This window comes from Balaenoptera borealis (genome assembly GCF_965194805.1).
Source record: "Balaenoptera borealis genome assembly, chromosome: 2".
NCBI lineage: Eukaryota > Metazoa > Chordata > Mammalia > Artiodactyla > Balaenopteridae > Balaenoptera > Balaenoptera borealis.
This window is the reverse complement of record NC_138867.1, coordinates 13268244-13295985: the sequence shown is the minus strand read 5'-3', so window position 1 is coordinate 13295985 and position 27742 is coordinate 13268244. Positions and strand designations below refer to the sequence as shown.

At 43.5% G+C, this 27742-nt stretch overlaps 1 protein-coding gene across 2 annotated transcripts in view; it reads left to right on the top strand.

Annotated features, from left to right (window-relative positions):
* The first annotated feature begins 9669 nt into the window (after positions 1-9669).
* ANKH (ANKH inorganic pyrophosphate transport regulator) overlaps positions 9670-27742 on the top strand; it is a 139778-nt gene continuing 121705 nt past the window's right edge. For both annotated transcript variants that reach the window (XM_082380359.1, XM_082380358.1), the window contains exon 1: positions 9670-10110. In XM_082380359.1, the coding sequence (XP_082236485.1) occupies positions 10015-10110 (96 nt within the window). In that variant the 5' untranslated portion in view covers positions 9670-10014. The remainder of the gene's footprint in view (positions 10111-27742) is intronic.

The following is a 27742-nucleotide window of genomic DNA, read 5'->3' as shown; positions in this document are numbered from 1 at the left end:
TTGTTTTTGTAGGTCCTTTTCTTCTCTTGTGTTTCTCACTTAGAGAAGTTCCTTTAGCATTTGTTGTAGAGCTGGTTTGGTGGTGCTGAATTCTCTTAGCTTTTGCTTGTCTGTAAAGCTTTTGATTTCTCCATCAAATGTGAATGAGATCCTTGCCGGGTAGAGTAATTTTGGTTGTAGGTCCTCCCCTTTCATCACTTTAAGTATATCATGCCACTCCCTTCTGGCTTGTAGAGTTTCTCCTGAGAAATCAGCTGTTAACCTTATGAGAGTTCCCTTGTATGTTATTTGTCATTTTTCCCTTGCTGCTTTCAATAATTTTTCTTTGTCTTTAATTTTTGCCAATTTGATTACTATGTGTCTTGGCGTGTTTCTCCTTGGGTTTATCCTGTATGGGACTCTCTGGGCTTCCCGCACTTGGGTGGCTATTTCCTTTCCCATGTTAGGGAAATTTTCAACTATAATTTCTTCAAATATTTTCTCAAGTCCTCTCTCTCTCTCTTCTCCTTCTGGGACTCCTATAATGCGAATGTTGTTACATTTAATGTTGTCGCAGAGGTCTCTTAGGCTGTCTTCATTTCTTTTCATTCTTTTTTCTTTATTCTGTTCTGCAGCAGTGAATTCCACCATTCTGTCTTCCGGGTCACTTATTCGTTCTTCTGCCTCAGTTATTCTGCTATTGATTCCTTCTAGTGTAGTTTTCATTTCAGTTATTGTATTGTTCATCTCTGTTTTTTTGTTCTTTAATTCTTCTAGGTCTTTGTTAAATATTTCTTGCATCTTCTCGATCTTTGCCTCTATTGTTTTTCTGAGGTCCTGGATCATCTTCACTATTATTATTCTGAATTCTTTTTCTGGAAGGTTGCTTATCTCCACTTCATTTAGTTGTTTGTTGGGGGTTTTATCTTGTTCCTTCATCTGGTATATAGCCCTCTGCCTTTTCATCTTGTCCTTCTTTCTGTGAATGTGGTTTGTGTTCCACAGGCTGCAGGATTGTAGTTCTTCTTGCTTCTGCTGTCTGCCCTCTGGTGGATGAGGCTATCTAAGAGGCTTGTGGAAGTTTCCTGATGGGAGGGACTGGTGGTGGGTAGAGCTGACTGTTACTCTGGTGGGCAGAGCTCAGTAAAACTTTAATCCACTTGACTGCTGCTGGGTGAGGCTGGGTTCCCTCCCTGTTGGTTGTTTGGCCTGAGGCAACCCAACACTGGAGCCTACCTGGGCTCTTTGGTGGGGCTAATGGCAGACTCTGGGAGGGCTCATGCCAAGGAGTACTTCCCAGAACTTCTGCTGCCAGTGTCCTTGTCCCCACGGTGAGCCACAGCCTCCCCCTGCCTCTGCAGGAGACCCTCCAACACTAGTAGGTAGGTCTGGTTCAGTGTCCCCTGGGGTCACTGCTCCTTCCCCTGGGTCCCGATGTGCACACTACTTTGTGTGTGCCCTCCAAGAGTGGAGTCTCTGTTTCCCCCAGTCCTGTCAAAGTCCTGCAATCAAATCCCACTAGGCTTCAAAGTCTGATTCTCCAGTAATTTCTCCTCCCCTTTCCAGACCCCCAGGTTGGGAAGTCTGCCGTGGGGCTCAGAACGTTCACTCCAGTGGGTGGACTTCTGTGGTATAAGCGTTCTCCAGTCTGTGAGTCACCCGCCCAGCAGTTATTGGATTTGATTTCACTGTGATTGTGCCCCTCCTACCATCTCATTGTGGCTTCTCCTTTGTCTTTGGATGTGGGGTATCTTTTTTGGTGAATTCCAGTGTCTTCCTGTCGATGATTTTCCAGCAGCTAGTTGTGATTCTGGTGTTCTCGCAAGAGGGAGTGAGAGCACGTCCTTCTACTCTGCCATCTTGGTTCAGGGCCAGGCGAGTCTTCCAGTTTTGTTATTCTTTTTCAAAATTATTTTGGCTACTCTCAGTTCCGTGCTTTTTCTTTTTCCAAAGGATTTTGATTGGGATTATGTTTAGTCTATAGACCAATTTAGGGAGAACTGATATCTTAATAATACTGAGGCTTCTGATCCATTCACACATCACAGCTCTCCATTTATTTAGGTCATCTTTGAATTCCTAATGTTTTATAGTTTTCAGCAGAACATGCACATTTTGGGACTTCCCTGGTGGCGCAGTGGTTGGGAATCTGCCTGCCAATGTAGGGGACATGTGTTCCATCCCTGGTCCGGGAAGATCCCACATGCCACAGACCAACTAAGCCCATGTGCCACAACTACTGAGCCTGCACTCTAGAGCTTGAGAGCCACAACTACTTAGCCTGCGTGCCACAACTACTGAAGCCTGCGTGCCTAGAACCCATGCTCCACAACAAGAGAAGCCATGGGAATGAGAAGCCCATGTACTACAATGAAGAGTAGCCCCTGCTTGACACAACTAGAGAAAGTCCACGCAGAGAAACGAAGATCCAATGAAGCCAAATAAATAAATAAATAAAAATGTGCATGTGTTTTGTTAGCTCTATCCCTAAGTATTTCGTGGATTTTAAATGACAGTTTTTTAAATTTCTATTTCCAATTTTTCACTGCTAGTATACATAAATACAATTCATTATTGTATATTGACTTTGTGTTCTGGGACCTTGCTAAGCAAGCTCACATATTCTTTCTGGCAGCTTTCTTACAGAATCTCTGGTATTTTCTACATAAACTATCTCATCTTTTGTGAATAAAAAATTATTTTTTCTTTCCAATGTGTATGCCTTTTATTTCTTTTACTTGCCTGATTGCATTGGCTAGGTCCTCCAGTGTGGAGGTGAACAGGAGTGAGAGAGCACATCTTGCACTGTTCCCAGCCTTAGGGGGATCATGTTTGTTTTGTTCAATACTGTATACCCAGCACCCTGCACCATGTCTAGCACACAGTAGACACTCCAAAGAAGTTGCTGAATGAATTAAAACAAAGTTAATTGATCTATATAGAGATTAAAATGACATCAGTTATGTTAACCCCTTGTCCAACCAGTCTATCTACTGAGTCACAAGCAAAATCATGTAAATAAGTAGTAGGATACCATTTTGAAATCAGGAACATTTTCAAGGATAAAAATGCTCTGGTGGAGGTAGAGGAACTTAGGGATAACCTATATACTTAATGTGAAGACGACTGTGCACTACTTGTTTGCCTGATTAATTAATCAAGTAATACCTACTCTAACATAATTAGTAACACTGCAAAGGAAAAATAGATTTGATTAAAATGCAATAACAATTAAAAGAGTGTTGTTTGCCTACCTCTTCTCTTGGATGGTAAAGTCTGAGAGGCTGGAAAATTTGATTTCTATTTATATCACCCAAATGCTAAGGATGTCCAGTCAGTATTAACTGTATAACAGAAAGGATAATACACTTGTCAACTTGGAGGTTAAACATAAAAAAAGCTTATGGAAAACTCAATTCAAAATGTATTATTTAATGTCTATTATTGTCCTGGGGTGGAGGTGAGAAGTAAGAGGGTGAAACCAGATGGAATAATATCTTAAATAGTTCCCAGCCTCAGGAAATTTAATATTTTGTGGCCGATGTCAGACTTACAAACTAGAAGTAAAGACTAATGCAGTTCTCTTTCTGATTGTCAAAATATAAAACAGAAGAGAAATTATCAAAGTGAGCTAGAATTACACAGGATATCTTTGTGAGATATTTTAATGATATTTTAAAAGTGCTTTTAAAAGTAAATAGACCTTGGATCGGTAGCAAGAATAAGAAGTTAAGCTTTATTAAATGTATTTATAGGCATACTTTGGAGATATTTTGGGTTCGGTTTCAGGCCACCACCATAAAGCGAATATTGCAAGAAAGTGAGTCACACAAACTTTTTGGTTTCCAAGGACATATAAAAGTTATGTTTACAGGCTTCCCTGGTGGCACAGTGGTTGAGAATCTGCCTGCCAATGCAGGGGACACGGGTTCGAGCCCTGGTCTGGGAAGATCCCACATGCCGCGGAACAGCTGGGCCCGTGAGCCACAATTACTGAGCCTGCGCGTCTGGAGCCTGTGCTCCGCAACAAGAGAGGCCGCGATAGTGAGAGGCCCGCGCACCGCGATGAAGAGTGGCCCCCGCTTGCCGCAACTAGAGAAAGCCCTCGCACAGAAACGAAGACCCAGCACAGCCATAAGTAAATAAATAAATAAATAATTTAAAAGAAAATTTATGTTTACACTACACTGTAGTCTATTAAGTGTGCAATAGCATTATGTCTAAAAGAACAATATACATACCTTAATTGAAAAATACTTCATTGCTAAAATATGCTATCATCTGAGTCTTCAGCTAGTTGTAACATCAAAGATCACTGATCACAGATCACCATAACAAATATAATAATAATGAAAGAGTCTGAAATATTTGGAGAATTACCAAAATGTGACACAGAGGCAGGAAGTGAGCAAATGCTATTGAAAAAATGGGAAAAAATGGCACTGATAGACTTGCTCGACACAGGGTTGCCAGAAATCTTCAGTTTGTAAAAAAAAAAAAATGCAATATCTGTGAAGCACAATAAAGCAAAGGGCAATAAAATGAGGAATGTTTATAATTACAGACATTTTATGTTATCCTGGTCATTAAAAAAAAAAAAAAAAAGCAAGAGCAGAAGTTGGAGAAAGAGAAAAAAGGGAAATGAAAAGTAGCTATGTTTTCATCTGTTCCAACCTCCATTCCATTTTATTCATTAAGATTTGCCAGACCTATGGTTTGAGGGGTCAGGGTGAATTACATACACACATACCTTGTGTGTTTCACCATAAGGAGTCAAATATAAGTCAGCAAATCATCAAATCCTCACCTATATGAAGAACCCCTATAGAATACTGAAAGTCAGGTGGTGGTGGTGGTGATGGTGTTTTAAGTGGCAGGAGCAGAATCCATCCCAAAACTTACTTTTGTTTTTTAGGTCACTTTTCAGATATAGGAGTAAGTTACCAGTTACCAATACACAATGCCATCAGGTTACATAACTGACCTGGCAAGGGGCTCCCCAAATGTTTTATTCCCTAGCAATTATAGAAAAATCAAAATTTATAAAATGCATAAGGCATACACCTGTACTCTGATTAAATCTGCCTCAAATCCTCTTCTCAGAATAAAAGAGGAATAAACAAACAAAAAATGCATGAGATTTATCTATCTGCTGTCCATAATTGTTTTCTTTTGATTTAATTTTATGTTTCAACATGTAAAACATAAATGTTTCCAAAGCCAAAATTAGATAATAAGGTACATTCAGGGAAATTCTTCTTCTGTCCCTATTCCACACTGGTCTCTTTCTTCTTCCCCCATAGATAAACATTTGAATAATTTTTATTTATACTTCCAGTGTGTCTTTTCACAAATATAAGTAAATACACACAGGCACACAGAGCCATAGTCATATTTCTCTCCCTTTTTACCCCCCAAATAGCATACCATTTCACGGTTTGCCACCTTGCTTTTTCAAAATATTCTGCAGATCACTCCATACTAGTATGTAGAAATCTTCTCCATTCTTTGCAGCACAACATTTTGAAGTATCTGTGTGGTCCCTTTAAAAATATTATTAAAGAATTTATTAAAGTTGAGAACTATGACTCTTTTTTAAAAACTTTATTGAAGTATAGTTGATTTACAATGTTGTGTTTAATTTCTGCTGTACAGCAAAGTGACTCAGTTATATATATATATATTCTTTTTCATATTCTTTTCCATTGTGGTTTATCACAGGATAATGATTATAGTTCCCTGTGCTCTACAGTAGGACCTTGTTGTTTATCCATTCTGCATATAATAGTTTTTATCTGCTAATCCCAAACTCCCAATCCATCCCTCCCCCACCCCCCCTCCTCTTGGAAACCACAAATCTGGAGAATTAGAACTCTTGACAGAATTGAACTAGCAAATTCTAGCTTATCTACAGCAAATGTTCGATTTCAGGATAATTTACCCATGCCACTCACCTCCTACCTCCAACTGTTGAGATATGCTGAGAGTATAAAATTGGGTTTGATAATTAGGTCAAGCAAATTATAACTAGGCTTTGGGCTGGAATGACACAGAGATGGCAAAAGTAAAACTTGCAGTTTTGGGGAAGGAAACAACTTCTCTTTTTGTTCTCTGGAAGCTTGGATATGGGCAGAAGTCATGACTTCATGAAATAGGACACTATTTATATGAACACAATTAAGTAATCTAGAGTCAGAAGCTCTCCCTCACTGTATTCACAGTGAGCCATGTAGTAACACTTCGCTAGGCCCAGATGTAGAACCACAAGGCTTGAATTTATATCTAGTCTACTCTATTTTGGAGTAGAGTCTACTCTACTCTATCTTACGGATCATTTCAAAACTGGACACCAACATCTGGGACTAAATCTTCCATAAAAACTATCTGTTAAATAAGTTGGTCATACTAAATACATGATATGGGATAATTCTGTGTGACCAGTGTAGATAATTCTATAAAGTCAATCTTACACAAATCTTTACGGCAACTGCTTCCAGACCAAGTCCACTGCTATGTTTCCAATTTGATCCCATTGGGCTCCTCAAATCAAGAACACTGAGTTGTAGAGTTCTAGAACTGGATGATCTTAAACATGACCTTTTATTCTGTCCTTTGAAGCAGAAGCTCCTTGAGGGTAACTTGAACATATTCATTTATGATCAATTACAGAAAAAAGTAAATCAGACACATATGTAACTTTTAGTTTCCCTTTTCACATTAGCATCTTCAAAACTTAGCATTAATAATTTTAGGCATCAAAATCATAGTATATTGCTAGTCATCTATGAAATTGTTTTGGGAAGAGTAATTTTTTCCATGCTCTGAAATCAATGCTAACCTGTACTTCTTAGGAAGTTTTGTAAATATTTTTTAAAACTCTTTTTCTTTTTCTTTTTATAAACTTATATAGGCCCATTGTGTTAAATACTGAAAAGTATAAATGAAAATAACACTATGCAGCTGTAACTAACCACTGTTAATAGTTGACCATATTATTTTCCAGCATTTTTTCCTATAGGTACATAATTTTTTCTTACACTGTTGAATATAAAGTCTGTAGATCTTGTAATGGTCTTTGGCTGAAAGCAATCAAACCTAAACTAAAAACTTTGTACATTGAAAGTAAAGCTGTACCCTCTGAAATATAACACTCTCTGAATCTAATTTAAATGACTTTGTGATCTCTTCTTGGCTTCTGGGTAATTTAGAAAACTTCCTATTCATTACCATCACCTGTATTCTGGAGTTATCTTTTCAAACAACTGCTAAGTTAAAAAGAGGAAGAGAGAGAGAGAAAGGTCAAAAACTCCCTTCGAAATCTATCAGATTTTAAAACTTTGACAGAAAAAACAGTAATTAATTGTTCCATTCAGTTCCACATTGCCATAGTGTGATTGAAATGCAAAGCCCTTTCAAACCTAAAAAGTGCTCTTTGCCATAATCAAAGATGACACTATTAAATCATTTATTTTAAAAAAGCACACTTAGAATACTCAAACAAGGATGATGACCTCTCATTGATTCACTGGAACTTTCTCACCGTTCCTTCTTAAGACCAAGGTGTGCGTTTGTTTCAGTTAGCACCAGCAATGCGGCTGGTGCTTGTCCGGGCACCAACCAAAGCAAACTGGGCTTGCTGAAGGTCTACTGAGAACCTTATCAACCCCACATTCTAGACAAAGGTCAGTGTAATGAGATTGCTTTAAGTAAAATTGCTAGTCGACAGAATGATAAACCATAAGGTGATATTTGCTCTAGAAAAGAACTCCTTCCCTGAGAATTCCTTTAAATAATAGGCTGTCTCGGTATATTTAAAACAAGATCGAACTATATTAAAACACACCTTTCAGGAACTTGCTATTGAGGAGAGTCCTGTACCCAAGAACTTCCTGTTTTGCTGGGACATCTCTTAAATAATACTATTTGACATATCTAACACAATAAATAATTACCAGAATTTCATTTTAATTATAGGGCATGTAATTTGAGGTTACATCAGAGTTACGAGGTAAATTAGCTTCCTATTTCTCAAGGCCTTGCTCTGTTTGGAATTTTAAAAGGTCTTTTAAAGGCATAAAATATGGAAAACATTTAATATTTTCTAATAATTGTGAAATACCTGAACCCAGGAGGTGGAGATCTCATGCTTACTATGAACACAACTTTTACACTGCGAAATGTGAGGTAATAGGCTCGTTCCTGGGTGCACATTTTATTATTTTAATAATAAATTAATTTATTATGCTCAGTAAACTTTAAAAGATGCGTTGTGAGGGGGCAGTGCAAAATAACATAAGCAGGACAGGCTACATAACTTGCCGACCCCTCCTTCAAAAATCATTAATTTCCAGAGGCAGAACATTAAACCGGGCACAGCTCCTTCTAAGTCCTGGGACCTTTGCGAGCCTCCAGGTCACACACCAGTGAATCCAGACCTGTACACGAGGCCTTCTTTTACCCTCCTTTAAGGTACAATGATTTTCACGCACTCCCTTCTTGAGGCGCTTTTCATTCGCGGCCTCCACCCTCTGGTCACGGCGCGCTGGGGCAGAGATGGATGCTGGCTTTGCTGCCTGCCGTACTGTTCTTAAGTTTTAGGTAAAACACTCAGCATGGCTATTCTTAACCCTGAAATCACTGGGGCAAGTATTGTAAAACAGATTTTTCTTTCTCCTTCTATATGGAAAAGAGACTTTTCGAGTTTTGCTGTTCTTGTTTACAATAGCGGTGCATTGAGGAGAATCTCAGTTCACAGTAGGCAAAGTCCGCTGGAGGCAGGTCTGGGTACCCCGAAGGCCGGCCGGCCCAGCCTGCGCGCCTGCGGGGACGGTCCCCGAGGCCCTCCTCGCATTTACCCCCGGGATGCGGTCCCCGTCGCCCCTGGACACCCTGAGAGAGATGCTCCTTTTCTCGGTCTCTCGCGCCCGCCCAGAGCGACGCCTCCATCTCTCCCGGGCCCCCAGCTGTCCAGGTGGGCCCCAAGCAGGTCCCCTCCGGGAGCGGCCTCCTCCTCACGTCCCCGCCAGCCTCGAGGCGGCCACCCGGGGATGGGGGCTGGCGCGGTGCCCGCCAGGAGGGCAGTGGGCGCTTCCCAAACCCGCTCCCTCCCGGCCCCTGCGCGCCCCGATCCCTCCTCGCGCATCCGCGCTCACGTCGCCGGCCCTGGCGGCCAGTCTCCCACACGCCCCGGCCGGTTCCCGGACAGCGCGGGGACCCCAGGCCCCGGCCCCGCGGGGCTCGGGCGACAGGGCCCGGCCAGGGAGCCCGGGTTGCCCCGGGGCCTTCGGATCGCTGGGTGCGCCCGCCCCTCAGGCTCCCCCCGCGGTGCCCTCGGGCTTCGGGCCACGCGCCGCCCCTGGCCCGCTTCCCCAGCAACGTCGCGCCGCCGCCCCTCGGCCCACAGGGGCACCGCGGCGAGTCCCACCCCGCGCCGCCGGGACGCGGCGGAGGCGGCGGCTCCGCGGCCTGTGCGTGCGCAGCGCCCCCCGCGGCCGCGCCGAGCGCAGGCGGCGGCGGCGGAGGGAAAGAGGGAAGGAGGGCGCCGCCCGCCCGGCCCGGCCCCTTCCCCAGCCCGCCGCCCGCCCCCTGGCCGCCGGCGGTGTCCGCGCCTCCGCGCCCGCCCCTGATTTCCTCTGCACCGCGGCGGTGGCGGCGGCGGCGGCGGCGGCGGCGGCGCCTCCTCGTGCGCGCGGTTATTTATTTCCGGGCCCCAGAGCGCTTATAATGGAGCCGCTGTCAGCGGAACCTTCTGCCGCCGCCGCCGCCGCCGCCGTCCCTCCTCTTTTTTTTCCCGACAGATCTTTGTTGTGTGGGAGGGCAGCAGGGATGGACTTGAGCTTGCGGATCTCCTGCTAGAGCAGCCGCGCTTGGAGAGGGCGCCGCAGCCGCGACGAGGAGCCGCCGCCGCCGCCCCGAGACCCCGCCGGTCCCGGCCTCCGTCCGCCCGCGCCCCCGCCCGGCCTTCTCGGCCCGCGCCTCCCGGCAGAGTCTCCTCCCGGCGGCAGATGTGTGTGGGGTCCGCCCACGGCGGGGACTATGGTGAAATTCCCGGCGCTCACGCACTACTGGCCCCTGATCCGGTTCCTGGTGCCCCTGGGCATCACCAACATAGCCATCGACTTCGGGGAGCAGGTAAGCCCCGGCCGCGCCCCGCACCCTGCGCCCTGCTCCCTCTGCCTTGGCCTTAGACGCCCGTGCGGCAGGGGATGGGGACAGAGGAGAGTCACCTGCTCCGAGTCTCTTTTTATCCTGGAACATTTGGTTGGGTTGACAGCTTGTCAAAGATGATTTTCCAGCATTCCATTCCCCCCTCCCCCCAGTTCTTGCGCAGACTTCTCCAGCTCTCCCTGGAAAACGTTAAAAGACCGGAGGGTTTGGAGCTTCACCTACAGAAGGATTTTTAGTGCACAGAAGGAGTATTATGTAATTTGTGATTATATAAACCTCTGGTTTGTAAGTAAAATGTAGTTTCTAATAGCTTGAGTGCTGGGGTTTTATCTATCCCGAGTTTGTGGTGATGGTGATCATGGGGAGAATTTTGTATTAGAATGTGTCCAAGTTGATTTCCCAGGTACTTCTATTTGTTTTTTTTTTAAGCTCATGTATGGATTAGAGGCGTCCCATATGTGTCCTGATAAGCCGACCATTGGCCATCTCTAGTTTGGGTTTTTTTTTCTTTCTTTCTTTCCGTCTTGCACCACTAAAGAAGGGGAGCACATTTTGTTTGTTGCCTTCTCATCCTTGTTTCTTCTTCATGTTTTCCCCCATTTCTCTCCATGTGGCGTCATTGCAAATCAAGCGCTGCAGCCTCTCCAGCCAGCGGGGCACTGGTACTCCGCACTTTGCCTGTGCGGCCCGTTTCCGCAGGCCTGCGGCGGGATGCAGTTGCATTTTTAAGGCCAGGAAGAGGATTGGGGGGAAGAGGATTGGGGGGAAGAGGGCAGCAGCCTGTCACCTTGATGGGCAGGTGTCGGAACTGGCCCCGGCATGTGATTGAGCAGCTCCTGACGTTGTAGCACTCTATTTCCTTTCCTTTAAGTCAAGAGACCTCAAAGGATGTTTCTATAGAAAAGGCACCTATCTTGATGCACCTTTAGTTTTAAAAAACCAAACAGTTTTTCGGAAGGGGGTTCATTTGACTCCTCCTTTTGATGAATATCTGCTTGCATTTGTCTCTCTGTGCTCAGAACTTTTGATTGATTTCAACTGTTTAGCTCCCGAATACTTAGCCCACCTTGTAAGCTACTTTTTAGTTCGAATTTTATTGCTGACAAGTGTTCACAATGTATTGCAGCGTAGCCTCTGGAGACCTTTGTCTAGCTAGTAAGCCAATTTATTTCTTTTGATGAAATATTATATCTTTTCTGTTGCCACTTTGCTCTGCCAGCACCTCCCCAGGGTCCCCCAAGGGCTCCTCTGATGCTCTACCTTCCCCCCCCCCAAAAATCTCCCCTTCTTGCATAACTAACTGGTGACTTTGGGCATTTCCTCTAATCTTTGGAAAGGTTTTTAGGCCTGAATTTATTACACTGCACATTTTAGATGAGTCAAGTGCTGTGTATTCGCCTCAACCTTTTACTGTTTTAAAGCTTATCTAATTGGAGCTGCCCCAAAGGTTGTCAGAAAGCCCAGGCTGCTCACCTGATCGCTTGTCCCTGAACTGTAGCAGCTGTGTGTATGTGTGTGTGTGTGTGTATGTGTGTGTGTGTGTGTGTGTGTGTATTATGTAGGGATAACTGGAAGAAATGAGTATTTTTTGCCATAATTAAATGGCCTGAAACATACCACAGTATTGCCTCACATTTGCCTTGATTTAATGCAAGGTGATATAACTAAGGGTTTGATTTGAGTGTAAAGAAAGGGGTCTCCCTGAGGTCACAAAAGGGAAGCTAGACATAAAAGACTACACAGGTGGTCTATCCTAGTGGGTCTAATAATTCACACTCATCCTTGAGACATTGCTAACTTCCTTGTCATAGGTGACATAAGCAAAGTGCTGGAAGAGTTGTCTTGTTGCACCGAAGCAAGTTTTATCAGTAAGTGTCCTTTGAGGTCCTTATCCCTTAAGCACCGGTGTATTTATGAGGTTACAGGCTGCCTGGTGGTAGAGATATTTTATCAGAGTTAAGGGTGGGGGGATGGAGGGAAGAAATTGACATGTTTCCAAAACCTTGCTTTGCCTTCCAGTATCAGATGATAATTTTGCAAAATGGGGCAGGGTGCAAAGAACAGAACTTACTTTTTCTTACTGTTGAACTGGAGGGAAAGAATTGCAATGTGAGCTAAAGAGGTACCTGGTCATAGGTGGGTCATGAATGAAAGAACATTTTACCCCAACTGCTTTGAGGCATAATAAAGAGGAGGAACAGTGAACCTATTTTATGCAAATACGGGTCTACGGTAGACTTGGAGTCTTGTCACGTTCTGTGGACAGATGGACACATGTAGGTTTCTACTGTGCTTCTTTCAGAGTGGGCAGGTGTATATTATACCTTGCTATGAGTGAACAATGATTCTCATTTCAGTAATTTACTAATTCTAAAGTAGGTTAGGTGACATGGGAGGCCAAAGGTCAAAACAGTCCCTGGTTCACGGGTGTTCGAGATGATGAAGAAACCCAAAATTAAAAAATAAAATAGCTCATTAGCTTTTCAGTCTCTAACTTGTCAAGAACAGAAGGATACTGAAATCATTGTAAATGTTCCCTAGATGAGGTTTTTTTTTTTTTAATGATAATAAACATTCTCAGTTTGTGGTTTCTGTCGGAAATGTGGACAGAACCTTTAAAATGAAAACCCAGCTATAGGCAAGATCCCACTAAAATTTGAATAAGCAGCACATGTGACTGTGTGAAGGAATTACACATTATCTCAGAGCTATTAGTGCCGCGTGTGGGGCTGCTGTGAAGAAGCCTGTAACAGCCCGTCCAGGGCCTGCTGATGTTTTCCATGAATGTTATCCATTATGTAGAGCTTTCCCTGTAATGTTATAGGCCAGTCGGGGAAGAAACCCAAATATTATGGAATATTTACTCTAATGAAATCTATCATCCCATTTTTCAATTTTGATGGTGGCAGTAATTTGGGGGTGGAGGCAAGTGTTGAATTCTACACTGAAAAAAAAAAAAAAAGCTGTATGGAATAAAATGACCTGCTTTTTAATATTAAGCATAGGCACCATGGAAGAAATGAGAGTACACCCTTATTGCAGAAACTAAAACAATGTTTGTAGAACCCTTTAGGTGTGTAGAACACTTGATGATAATTGCAGTAGATGTGGAATTAGCATTTTATTTCTATTTTTACAGATTGAGAAGCAAAAGTGTTCATTGCTTCCATTCATCGAGCACTTAGTAGGTGCTTATAACATCTCAGCACATGTTTATATATGAGGAAAGAATAAGAGGCCTAGTCACGTTAAGGCCCTTGTCCAAGTTTACACAGGCAGTGCAGGCCAGAGCCCGGGCTCCAGCCATATCCTCCTGGCCCTTAGCCACTCTGCTCTCTGCTTGCACACTGAGAGCCACTCCCAGGAGTTCTTAGACATTTAGAAGTAAGTTCTGGCTTTTCGGAGTTCCAGCCTTGGCTTAAATGTAATCTTAGCTGTCATAGTTTGAATTTTGAAGACTCAACAGATGTAAGCCAATCATAACGAGACTTCTCAGAAAAGGGAGATTGTGACCAAGAGGGTCATGTTAGAAGGGCCAAATTATCCAGATAATTAATTAAATCAATGCTGTATCTTATTTTGACAAGGTTGGCATAGCCTTTGGTTAAAAGAGAGGAAAAAAGATAAGAAACAACTGATACTTCACAAAATTATTTAGAAATCACTTAGTCTTCATCATTAGAGCAATATAGATTGCTAAAGAAAGATGGAAGATACGAAGATACGTTGAAGAAATACAATGTATTTCTTCAGAGGGGTCTGCAAATGTCCATTTGATTTCGCCATATTAAGAAGACTGTGATTTCTGTTTAAAATTAAAGTTGGTACAAAGTCCCTGAATTCCTTAAAAGCCAAGTTCACCAAATTATGTAGAATAAATCAGTGATTTTTTTTTTTTTTTTTGTAAGGTACCTAATGACACTTAAAAATGTTAAGGACAGCTCTTGTGAAGACTTGAAAGAGAAAAAGTTGAAGTTGTTCTCACTTTAGAAGAAATGTGTTCAGGCAGGCTACTCTTTGACACTCACGAGATTACCTGCGTTCTTTCAGGTAACCTTGAGTGAATCACTGAATTTGGTTGGGTCCAATATAATAGATCAAAGACTCAATGGTTTTATCTGTGAACGAAGAGTTTTGCATATGGATTGTTGATTACTAGAGTAAGTTGTATAATAGGAATGTTTCATGTTTCCCCAGCCCTCCTTTCTAACTTAAGAAACCTAGAGTTAGGCTTCCACAGTATAAGAGGGTTTCAAATTACTAACATCACAAAATGGGGAAAAAAAAAAAAAAAAGAGAGAGAGAGAAGCCCAGGAAAAGTAGCTTAATAAATGTTCTCATCTACTAAGTAAAGAAATGCCCCCCACCTCACCCCCCTTTAAAAAAAGGTCTCCAGGAGGTACAGGAATTTTTTTTTAAGTGAATGTTGTGCATGGCACTGGCCACTACTGGGCAGGGACTCGTCATCCAACGTCACTAAGTGATGGAAGAGACCTCCCCAGGCAGAGCTTGCCCTAAGTAATAACAAAAGTGTCCATTGTATGTTCCACTTTCCAAAGTACTTACAGACGGAAAAGTAAATCCCAGGTTAAGTTTCTAAGTAACTGTCGGTGAGAGACTTTTTTCTCCTCCAATCTATTCTATATTAATGGACTAAATCTCAAAACAACATTTATTTTTTCCAATTATTAAAGTAACATATAACATTTAAAGTTTGGTTACATATTAAAAAATGGAGGAAAAAAGTAAAAATACCTCTAATTCGACTCTGAAGAAAAAAACCCCTTTAACATTTTGGGCATCTCCTGCCAATTTTTTTTTTTTTACATAATTGAGGATATACATATGTGTGTGTACATATATATATATACATATTTTTTAATATATATATATATTTCACAGAACACAGAGGCATTTTTCCCATATCACTTAAAAGTATTTAACTGTGATTTTAAATAGCAGTATGATATGTGATTACATGAACATCCAGTAATTTCCTTTGCTGTATATTCCCCTATTGTTTAAATGCTGAGGTTTTTTGTTTGTTTTTTCCAACATAAAGTTTCAGTGAGCATCTCTGTGTAATAAGTAGATAATGTGTTTTCTCTGACTGCCTTGGGCTTTATGCCTAGCATAATTTGATGCCTGTTTCAGCTTCTCATTCATACATAGAAAATGAGGTCACTGGCAGTCCGTATTTAGTCAAGGACACCGTGACCTCCTTAGTCTAATTGATACTCACTTCTCCACTGTGTTTCCCAGTTTTCTTTAGATGTACATCTGTGTTTAAAGTACCTCTCTTTCACTGCACTTAGGTAAGTAGATTATTTCTAGAGCCACAAAGGTATAATTCTGTGGTTTGTTTCTTTACTCATTTATTTATTGAGGTGGTTTGATGACCAGCCTAACTACTACTTTGTCAGAATACGTCTTCCCAGCATCTCCTTCAAAAGGTAATCAAATACTTCTTACGTCAAGACAATATCTAAATCTCTTTCTAGTTATACATCTGATTCTTTAAAAGCAGTTTTAAAAGCGTACCAAGTAATATCGTTTATAGCGTCATCTCACTTTTTTGATGTGACAAGCCCAGTTTTATATTAGTGGCCAGTAATTGGTTTCCATGTCTTTTTGCTCTGAAATAAATAAATCTCTTTAAACTTACACCAGAGTGAATTGGGTCATATGTACATTTTAAAAATTAAATCCAGTGTTTTTTTAACACCTATGACTTTATTAGTTGATGTGGCAATGTCATAGAAATATAGAAAACCCTGTTTTATTGCAGAATTATCTAGATATGAGCTACCTCTGTGAGTGCATTTTCTTGATAACTGAAGCTTATCCTTTTTATTTTTTAAAGTTTTTTTTTTTTGATGCAGACCAATTTTAAAGTCTTTATTGAATTTGTTACAATATTGCTCCTGTTTTATGTTTGGGTTTTTTGTCTGCGAGGCATATGGAATCTTAGCTCCCCGACCAGGGATTGAACCCACACCCCCTGCACTGGAAGGCGAAGTCTTTTTTTTTTTTTTTTTTAACATCTTTATTGGAGTATAATTGCTTTACAGTGGTGTGTTAGTTTCTGCTGTATAACAAAGTGAATCAGTTATACATATACATATGTTCCCATATCTCTTCCCTCTTGCGTCTCCCTCCCTCCCACCCTCCCTATCCCAACCCTCTAGGTGGTCACAAAGCACCGAGCTGATCTCCCTGTGCTATGCAACTACTTCCCACTAGCTATCTATTTTACGTTTGGTAGTGTATATATGTCCATGCCACTCTCTCACTTTGTCACATCTTACCCTTCCCCCTCCCCATATCCTCAAGTCCATTCTCTAGTAGGTCTGTGTCTTTATTCCTGTCTTGCCACTAGGTTCTTCATGACCTTTTTTTTTTTTTCCTTATATTCCATATATATGTGTTAGCATACGGTATTTGTTTTTCTCTTTCTGACTTACTTCACTCTGTATGACAGACTCTAACTCCATCCACCTCACTACAAATAACTCCATTTCGTTTCTTTTTATGGCTGCGTAATATTCCATTGTACATATGTGCCACATCTTCTTTATCCATTCATCCGATGATGGACACTTACATTGCTTCCATGTCCTGACTATTGTAAATAGAGCTGCAATGAACATTTTGGTACATGGCTCTTTTTGAATTATGGTTTTCTCAGGGTATATGCCTAGTAGTGGGATTGCTGGGTCATATGGTAGTGCTATTTTTAGTTTTTTAAGGAACCTCCATACTGTTCTCCATAGTGGCTGTATCAATTTACATTCCCACCAACAGTGCAGGAGGGTTCCCTTTTCTCCACACCCTCTCCAGCATTTATTGTTTCTAGATTTTTTGATGATGGCCATTCTGACCTGGAAGGCAAAGTCTTAACCACTGGACTGCCAGGGAAGTCCCTGAAGCTCATCCTTTAAAATGCAAATCACTGGTTTTCTTTTTCTTTTTGTAGTACAAGAAATCTATATTGCACCTTTCTCTACCATATTAAATAAATACTATATGCAAAACTCAATGAACATTTTTTTGGTGGCTTGTGAATGTTGTGCTGGCAATCAGCTGACAGGATATCCACTGCCAGGTGATACTCAAAATACTTAACAAAGAGTTTGGCACCGACCAACAAAATAAAAATAATAATTAATAAAAATAGCTAATACAGGTTGAATACTTGCTTTTTAATTTTCTGCTTTGGATCTGCTCTGTGCCCCAGAAACTAAAATCCATTAGAAATCCATGAAAAAATGAAGAATAAATAATTTTGGAGGTCTCCCTTGCGAAAAAAGTGTATACACTTTGTTACACTAGCTCTCCTACCCTGCCCTATTTTCGTTTCTGTTCTAGAGAGATTCTAGAGTCAATGTCAGGTAAGTGACCTTTGCATAAGGGAAGTGTTGCCAGATTTGACACAGGCCCTGCTCTCAAATCAGGTCCTATTTGAGAAAACATACATGAAGCACTTTTGCAGTCAGAGCATCACAGAGCGAGATGCCTGATTGCACACTGCAGTTTGTGATAACGTACGCGGCAGGGTACTCGGTACTTGGCAGTAGCGCGGTGAGTCTGTGGTCATGGCGATGAACAGTCAACCACACAGAGGCAGTTCTTATCTGGAGGTTGTCACCCCGGCCTCATTCTCTGTAAATTCTCCTGTCCCCAAAGTGGATACCACCCATCTGCAAAGATGAGAATAGAGTCACAGGATAGGGAAATTAGCAGACTTCATATCAAGCCATACAAACCCCAGGTTTGTTTCTGTTTTGTTTTAATTTTGCTGTTTCTGTGGTTTGGGGATCATTCAGCGGCTATACCAGAAACCAAGTACCGCTCACGATGCTGAGAACCAATGAGCTTAAAATGACCAAGACTACAGTTATCTCAGTCAAGTGAAGACTCATGCGTCACAGCTTTCTGGTTCTATACGGCTGCTTCTCCATGCCAAAAATGTTTTCCAAGTCCGCCTTGGGAAGGGAAAGAGCTTAGTTATTTGTCAGGGCAAAGGTGGTATTTATTCTCCTTGATAATGAGTTATCAGAAAACAGCCTGGACAGCTGGTCCAGGAATGCCACGTGGTCCCAAGGGACAGATGGACCAGCTTCATTTCTTGTGGGAAGAGTACATTTTGGTCCAAGTTAGCTCACAGGCCCTAGCTGGCTTTTACATTTTTTATGGGGTTTTGATATCACAAGATCAGCGAGGCTTTCCATGAGTGTGACACCCAGCGCGGTTACAGGGTTGCCTCTCTGTAGATGGGTTTGTCAGTGTGAATGGGCAGTCCTCTTACTAACGTGGGTCCACATCTCTGTCCCCAGCCTCAGGGCGGGGCGAGGGGCTGTGTGTATGGCTCCTTCTTCTCCAGCACAAGGAGGCGAGAGGCACCTCCAAGCCCACGTTCCCAGTGCACTTCCTGTGCCTCGTCTGGGCTCATCCCACCCGGATGGGGACTGCGGCTGGCCGTGGGGACCTGTGACTTCGGGCTGGGAGGAAGGTAAAAGCAAAAGCGGGACTCCCTGGATAAGAACTTCCAAGGGTGACTAGAAAGGTGAGGTCGAGGCTCCTCAGGACATTCAGTTGGAATGAAATGGCTGAAAAGCTGAATGTTTTTAAAAGCAGATTAACGAGACTTTCTAGGGAGAAAGCTGAGGCAAGAATGAGAGAGGGCAGAAGTTGGCTTTGTGGCTGTAATCTTCCCAGGATGTGAGAACTAAAAGTAGCTTATTTTGTGAGAGACACAGAAAGGATTAGTTTGGGTCAGGAAGCTTTCCGGGTTGTGGTCCAGCAAGAGCATTTACATGGGGAAAGCTGGTCACCTCCTGGTTGTTTCTTAACGAAATAATAATGAGTCCACATCAATAAGCTTGTCAGAATCCCTGCTCAGTTTTTTTAGAAATATAACATTAAGTCTAGGGAAATTTTTGAGTCCCGGACTGTCATTTTTTTCACGTGCCATTTGGCTTAGGTGTGGCTGCGTTGTGTTTTCCGAGCTGTCTTTAAGATGGTAAGAAGTAGATACGCTCTTACGGCTGCTCCATAAACAGCCCCGAGATCTGTTGGCCACTGGGTCATGCATTTCAATACAGGGGAATGGTAGTGTGGAGAATCTAAAATAGCAGATTACAAAAAAGAAAAACAAATTGTCTGAGTGCTCTAAATGGTTTGGCAGGAAAGTTACCGCGCTGGGACACAGCGGTCTCCCACGACGTGTGGCCTAAACTTGACATTTTATAAAGACAGACAGCGCAGAGCAGAGTAACAAGTAACCACGCTTCATAAGAAAGAGGTAACTTTCACCTCTTCATGATCCTAGCCAAGACCAGCGCAGAAGCGACTGGAAACACCCTTGCCACCAGCCCGACCCAAAATAGGAAGTCAAGGGTCTCTTCTCTGCTCCAGACTCACATTCAACTGTGGCTTTTTCTTGGGATGGGTTATGGTTCTCACCCCGTCCCTTTTCCGATGCAGCGTTGCATCACCTGGAGCCCCACCTGAGGTCAGGGCGTACCTCCCCTACTCCCATGCTAAGGCTCACACCTTTATGTGCCAACACCACCTGGGCCTCACACCTATTGGGCTGCTTACCAAACCTGGGCAGTTCCCTGACACTGTTGGTAGTTAGTCCAAGTGTTTGCCAGTCTTCCCCGGATGAACCAGGGTTTCAGCAGCGTGGAGAAAGGAGCTTGGACTGAGTTCCGAAGGTCCACTAAGGGCCTTAAGCAGTCGGTGGCAGCGGGCATCAGTAACTGAGCTGCAGAGCCACTTTTGTTTTCCTAAAATTCTTATTTACTCTAATTTCTTTCAGGCTTAATATGTCTTCTGTCAGGGGAGGAGGCTGGCGAACCTGTGTTTCTTTCCTTTTTAAAAATCACAGTATCGTTCACCTACAGTGAGGTACACAGATCTTACACGAACAGGTCCATGAGTTCTGACAAATGACAGATGCACACCGTATGCCCACGACCTAGAGATATTGCTATTTATTATTTTAGTGCATGTCCTTCTCATCTCTTTTCTATCCGTGTATTTTCAAACAAAATTGTAACCTCTTTCCACTTTATATCACAGGCAGTTTCCCTTGATTTTAAGTATTCATCTCAAATATGATTAATGGCATTCTTTCACAGGGATACACCGTAATTTACTTAACAATACTCTGTAGCTAGACGTTCAGTTTTTCCTGTTTCATTCTATTACAAATAGTGCTCTGAAGCATTTTTGTCCAGAGATCTTTGCTTCTGATTATTTCTTTGGGTTAACACTAGAAATACTTGTGCACATGCGCACCTTTTCACGCCTCCCACTGTGTGCGACACCACATGGCTGTAGAAAGTTGTCCCAGGTTCCCCTGCAGGCGCCTGTTGCATGTGGCCCCGGCCCCCAGTGGACATTCCCAGCCAGGATTCCATTTTCCCGTCCAGTGAGTTCTGCCCCCGGAAACTGTGTTCTAGTTCTTTCAAAGCCACATGCTACTGAACTCCTTCAAAGGATTTCTTTTATTAAAAGCATTTTTTTAAATGCTGAGGGATCAGTTCAGTTTTTCATCATGTAATACTTTTAAAGTCTTTTCAGGACTTTCATTCTTTACAGTAAGCACATTTTGGACCAAATACGTACTGCACTTAGGATTAGGCAGAAGCACAGGGAGGAAAAGGAGTGAGTGGGTTTTACTCATACATCTGGGAAGATATCTGTCCCTGCAGGTTTCATGGCAGAGAAAAGTGTTTTTTTGGATGAGTTCAGTGATGCTGAAGAAGTTTGCATCCCCAGACTTCCTGGGTGAACTCGTGGGAGAGGAGGAAAAACTTAACCAACCTTCCAAGGTGCCAGGTCCTGCCTGAGGCTCCTGGCATGTACGGTGGGGTGGTCACCTTCCCCACTTTAAAGATGAACAGATTGAATAGCTGTGCCGGGTCGTTCAGTCTCTCTGCAGAGCAGCCAGTCTTGTCTGACCAATAGTTCACGCTTAGGGTCTCAGAGGAGAGTCTTTGGAGTTGACTGTTCTAGGGAAATGCGGAGCTAGTGATATTTAGGGGAAATAGAACAGAAAGTGTTCTTCTCTCTTTTCTACCACCCTGCCCCTGGGTTCTTCAGTTTAAACTGGTCTTCTTGCTATTTAGAGCCCGCCTTGGAGAAAAGCAGCAGAGCAAACAGAGAGGGGAAATAGTTCATGCTTATTGAGAGAGGCCCTGAGTCCCTGTGGCTTCTCTGTCGTTTTTAGCAGTGCTGCAAGCTGACTACAGCATGGTTGAGAGAAAGAATGTCCACTCCTGGTAGGCCCCCCTGGACTTGACCTCCTCCATCCCTGCACCCACTGGCTCTATGACCTTGAGCAAAGAACTTGACTTCTGGGGGCTTCAGCTTTCCCAGCTGTTAAACAGGTATAAAGGGTTTCTGTACCTTCTTTTGGAAGTGCAGACCACTCAGAGACTAGACACAGAAGAGCTTTGAAAAGTCTGAAGCGCTGCCCCTATGTAAAGCGGTATTACTAAGACTTTGAGCCAGGCGTGCTGCCGCTACACCTGTTTATTGTCACCCGTCCTTGACTAGAGCCGACTGTTCTTGCTCTGTATTGAATCCGTGACTCGCATTAAGGGGACTTGCTAAACTAGAGCCAGCTGGCTTAGGGGCAAGCCGGGGCGGAAGCATGCTGGAGGACAGATGCTGGAAACACTTGGATTTTACATGTGTGTCAGCAATACTTTCGCTGGGTTTTGTTTTTTTTTTTTCCTACTTTGGGGAAAAGATGTTTAAGGCTGGATTTGCTCAGTAGTGGGGTTTTTGTTGTTGTTGTTGTTTTTGATTGTTTGGTTGGTTTTAGTTGAATTACTAGGATTTAGGTAACATGCACTTTTTGAAATGATAGGTTAAATTTCATTTGCTCTTAATCATAGGCGGCTGTTTGACATAGATTTTGGGGAGGGTAGCTACATGTACCACTGGCCCCTTCTCTAATCTAGACATACAAATGGGACCAAGCCTTTTTCAAACTTGTTGATAATCATGGCAGTAACACACCAAGGTGTTTGAAACAAATTATGGGGTCTGCTTAATGAGCTGAAAGTTGTAACCCTCTTTCTCAGGTGCTTACTATACTGTTTTGGAGTGTTTTCCCTATTAAATGGAGAATAGTTTCACTATTAATGGAGAATATGGAATGCAGGGGGCAAGAGTGTCTTCATGAATGTGTTCATTCAACAGATGCTTCTTGAACACCTACGGTGTGGCAGGTCCAGTGCTAGTCACTAAAGACGGAACAGGAAAAAGGACTGACTTTTAGCTGTGCAGCGATTAATGTAGAAGGGCAAACAGGCACCTACCAAAGAATGTGATCAGGTCTGAGATAGGGGAAGAATAGGGTGTTTATCCCAGGATCTTATAACCCATCCTAAGGGTCAGGGAAGCTTTGGTTCCAGCTGAGACCTGAGATCTAAAGAGAGTGGCCATATCTGCTATTCTGGAAAGCAAGAGAGTCCCAGGTGGAAAATGGCAGATGCTTACTGTGAGTGGGACAGTACCCCGTCAGTCAGGGTAAGGGGTTTGGCCTTGATCATTAGGCCACTGGGGAATGTTGAAGGGTTCTCAGTGGGGGTGCGATGTGCTTGGATTTGCATATTCGAAAGATAACTTTGGTTTCGGTGTGGCTAATGAATTGGAGGTGAGAGCAGAGGTGGGGAAACCGATTAAGAGGCTCTTGTGGCCACCACCGGCGAGCTGCAGGAGGCCTGGAGTAGGGCTGGGGGCAGGGAGGGAGCCCTAAAAGAGAAAAGCTATCTAGAATCAAATGGACTTGGCCACCGGGAGGGGATGAAGCTGACCATGATGCTACCCAACTTTAAAAGAGCCGGTGCAGGGAATGAGTTCCATTTCAGTCATGGTACTTCGTTAATAGATCGAGTGAGATGCCTTACATTGCTTGCCTGAGCGAGAATACAAATTATGCATAACCGTGGGAACAACAAGAAATACTTAGTATCTGGATAGCACTGCTGCTCTGTTTCTGTCTCTCTTCTTCCCCTCCTCCCCAAGGGGCCACTGCATTACATTATCCGGAATGGGAGCTCTTTGCATTTTCACCTAAATGCAAATACTATGAATATTCATTTTTTCCTTCATGCTTTAAAAATGCTTTATTATAATACAGTCAGTTCTCAGCCATTTGCTTTAATGAAATAGTGATTGGAAAATTCAAAATACTTCGGAATATTTGGCATTGGAATACATTAGGACTCTGGGGGAAGCAAGTTTATCCTCATCATCTTTGTGCTGTGCTTAGGATAATATTACAGTTAGACCAGGGCTTGGTGACAGCAGAGATGTCATCTGGAATTAAATTTGATGAGGCTCCTTGGTTTTGCTCCCTCTCTCTGTATATTAAATGTTTACTGTGTAAACAGCAGGGAGTGGACCAACCTTAGAGGGGTTCTTTTTATGGCTTTATGTTTGTGTGTTTGTATTTTGGTGTTGTCTACAGCTTACAGCCTGGTTGTAATTCATAAAAGTCATTCAGAATACATTCTGCTGTAGAAATAATATTATAAATTGTGGTTAGGTTTCCAGGCTACTTGACCAAAGTGACATTACCCCAAATGTTATTAAAATATTATCTATTTGCAACGAGGAGTAGTAGAAAACAATGCTGTTAGAATAGTAGTCATTGGAAAAAGCAGTAATGTTGAAAAATATCATTTGTCCTAATTACCTGTATGACCAGTTGGCTTAATAACAATTTAGGGGAGGAGCTGGCACGTGGGAGGGGAGGAGGTCGGTGCCACAGGCTTTCGAAACTGGGTGAATTTAAAATCAAAATGTCTTCTCTATCCACGTGCCTCATTGGCTGTGATTGTGGTCATTTGAGAACTCAAAAATGGGAGTGTCCAACAGTCCTAGGAGGATGACGTGACAAGACTTGGAGGAGAGATGGGTGGATGTGAAACAGAACCCCCGGGGTGGAATTAACAGGTGGGACTGGGCAGATTCTCCTGGGTGTACCGTGGGAGACGGAAGAACAGGGGAGCCTGAGGCTGGACGTCCTGCAGGCTGCTGTGGGACCCACACTTCCCGCTGGCTTCCGGGACCCAGGACAGCCGGGGAGGCGGGGGTGGTGATGGCGATAAGAGGAAGGTCACGTGCCTTCAGCCATTTCCATGGGAAACCATTGCCTGTAAGCTGATGTCATCTAAGGTCTGTAGTAGTGAGCTGTCCCCTGCTAGTGTGACATGGAAGGCAGTTTTGAATGTTTTCACATGCAAAATAACTCTGATTTCTTTATGGCTAGAGAAATACTTGTTCTGCTGTTCACAATCAGTAGCTACGTGGACTTTAAAATTCATGCTCCCCGCCCTGTAATTTATTGTGACCTAATCATGTCTTACATGCCTAGCTAATTTCCAAGGGGCCTGCCACTTCTGTATCATGTTTCCTTTTCCCTGAGTAGTCCATAAGTGGCATTCAAATTCTAATTTTAAATGTATTATCGCTAAGTTTTCTAGTGTTATTGCCAAGTTTTCTAGTGAGAACAAAATTTTAAAACATCTACCTGTATCTATTGATGTAGGCTTACCTGTGCCCTCATTCCATTGATATCTTGATACCATCTTGAAAAATAGTCAAAATGCAGCATTTAATACTAAGAAACCAATAAGCTACTAGGAAGCTCAGAACTGAGGTGAAAATTTGTGGAAATGAAAATATTTTCTGTAATTGGACCATATCCATATTGTAAAAGGAACACCTTTAAATAAATAAATATATATATTTGTACATTTCTTTCTTTAAGAATTGGCCAGTATTAATACAAATACCTTAAATTAAGCGGGTGGAAAACAAACATTTAACCCAGTTTTTTCTTTTAAGTTCAGAAGAAGTGGACAGTCTTTTTTCAGGAGGCTGTAACTGAGAAAGGGCTGGTGTGCCCCGAGGCTCAGAAAGCCAAAGTCTGAGAGCAGGTGTCTGCAACAAAGTAAGGGTTTATTGCAGGGCCTTAGGCAAGGGAGTGGGAGATAAGCCTCAGATCCACTCCTATTTGGTCTTTGAGTTGGGGGGGGGGCAGTGTTTAAAGGGGAAGAACAAAGAAGCTGGGGTTAATCATCCTCTTGTGACCTTTCTTGACATTTCTTCATCATAGTTTCAGGCGGTCAGGATGTCCCCAGTGTGCATTCTCTGGCGAGGTGGTCCATGGCTTGCGGGTCTGTTAGCTCATCTTGCCCAGGAGGAACAACCTGAGTCTGTACATTAATGATTATTTGTATAATAGCAATTATAGTACATTAACGATGTTAACAACAGCAATTTTAGTCCTCTGACTCTGGTTGATTAGTGTTCAGTTAGCAGAGAATTGAGGTCGGAGGGGACAAGAAAGGGATTGAGGTCAGAGGGGACAAGAAAGGAAATAGGCTTCCGTGGTGGCGCAGTGGTTGAGAATCCACCTGCCAATGCAGGGCACACAGGTTCGAGCCCTGGTCTGGGAAGATCCCACATGCCGCGGAGCAGCTGGGCCCGTGAGCCACAACTACTGAGCCTGCGCGTCTGGAGCCTGTGCTCCGCAACAAGAGAGGCCGCGATAGTGAGAGGCCCGCGCACCGCGATGAAGAGTGGCCCCCGCTTGCCGCAACTAGAGAAAGCCCTCGCGCAGAAACGAAGACCCAACACAGCCAGAAAGAAAGAAAGAAATAATTTAAAAAAAAAAAAAAGGAAATAAAGTTTTGGATAGAGAGATTAATCATAAACTCAGCAAGGGAACTCAGTCGTAGGGGGACTCAGTTTTAACGCAACAAAATAAACATCGCCCTTTGCTTTGACTGGTGCACAGCTCACATTTGTAGAGTACTTCACAGTTTGTAAAATATATTCTCACCGAATATATTGAGAGGCCGTGATCTGTGCTCCGATCAGAGGACCACAGTCGGAGGACGGCCTTCCTTCCCTGTGTGTCTCCCTGCCCTAAGCCTCCTCCCCATTTCTGTGTGAGGGTCTGCTCTGTCCTCAGGAAGAGGATGGGGGTACTTCCCTTTCAGCACTGAAGGGGGGGGGTCACAGCACAGGCCTAGCAGTTGAGTCACGTGCAGGCTCCACCTGGGTCCTCCTGGAATTCCACCCTCATATTTATTTATTCATGGCTGTCTTCCTTCAATATCATAGCCTGTGGCTCTGCTTTCCCCAAACCACCGGATGTTTTTCCCCGCCCCCCCACCTTCCCTCCTCTGAATCTGAGGGCCTTGCGTTCCTTCTTATTTATGCTACAGAGTATTACTTTCTTCAAATCTAATCATCAGGTGAAAAAAAAAACCATTCCACGTGGGCTCTCATTGGCTGTGCCTTCTGGCCAACTTTTTCAGTTTCCTTGCTTTTCAGCATCTTTTCATAAATCAGGTGTCTTTTTTTTTTTGATGTTTTTTTTTTCCCTTCCAGGCATTCATTAATTTCAGATTGGTTTCCACGGGTTTCTGCCTTGCTGAGTTTCTTGCTTTTTCACGGAAGCCGGCTCCAGAGAGGCAGAGAGAGTGGCCTTCGTTCCACCCTTCCTGGAGACGCCAGGCTACTGCCCCTTGTGCCTCATCCCCCTGTCTTCACTGCCCACAGCGTCTCCATAGTTACCCATCTGTCTCCCCATCTCCCTACGAAACGCCCCCCTTCCCAGGGCAGGGCTGGTGTGTGACGTCACCTACTGTGCCTGCCTTCCGGCTCCCCTTCTTACAGCACTGGGCACAGATGGAACCTCAGAAGGGCTTGAGTGAAATCACTGGGTGAAGTGACCCCGTGCCTGAAAATATAAGCCACATGACAAATGTGATCTGCTCAGGGTTAGTGTGTACGTCCCCCATCTTCTATCAGCTGAAGCACATCTGTCCCTCTAAATGGAGGGACAGCTATCTGAGTCCACTCGATGTCTTCCTAAGCACAGTACCCCGAGCTTGCTTCGCTGTGGGTGTGCGGCTGGAAGGGGACAGCGCATCAAGGTGGCCTCCCTCCCCCCCAACCAGGAAGCAGCTCGCCTCCAATGCTGAATCTGGAGAGATTACTAGCGGCACAGACTTGATATTCGGGTTTGTCAGCCGGTCATAATGTAGACACTAGTGAGACTGCCTACCTTGAAAACCAGTTATTCTTGTGTTTGGGTGAGAAATCATTTTCTGGTGAAAAAAAACCATGCAAAACGATGCCTTTGTGGGAGGTGATTTCACTCAAGGGGAAAGAGGATGATTTGCGACCACTGAGGTGCTCCCTGATGTGGAGATGGTCTTAACCCTGCAGGGCACATCCCAGGGAGGTGGAGGAGGGTGCTGGGGAGACCCCTGTCCACTCCCAGCCCTCAGTCCTGAGAGCCCACAAAGACCAGCTTCTCTTTAGGGGTGCAGAGCAGGTGACATTAGAGCAGTATATTGGTGCATGGCGATCTTGTTTGATTGCCAGGTACCTTCATCCAGGACAGAGGAATCATCCTGCACAACCATGGCTGGAATTAGACTGAGTAGACCCGGATGTGAAGAACAGCACTATAATATTAGCTGTTGTCTCCTAGTAAAGAGTATTCTGCACTTTGCACTTTTGGTCATCAGTGTGGGCCGTGGCCAAACCA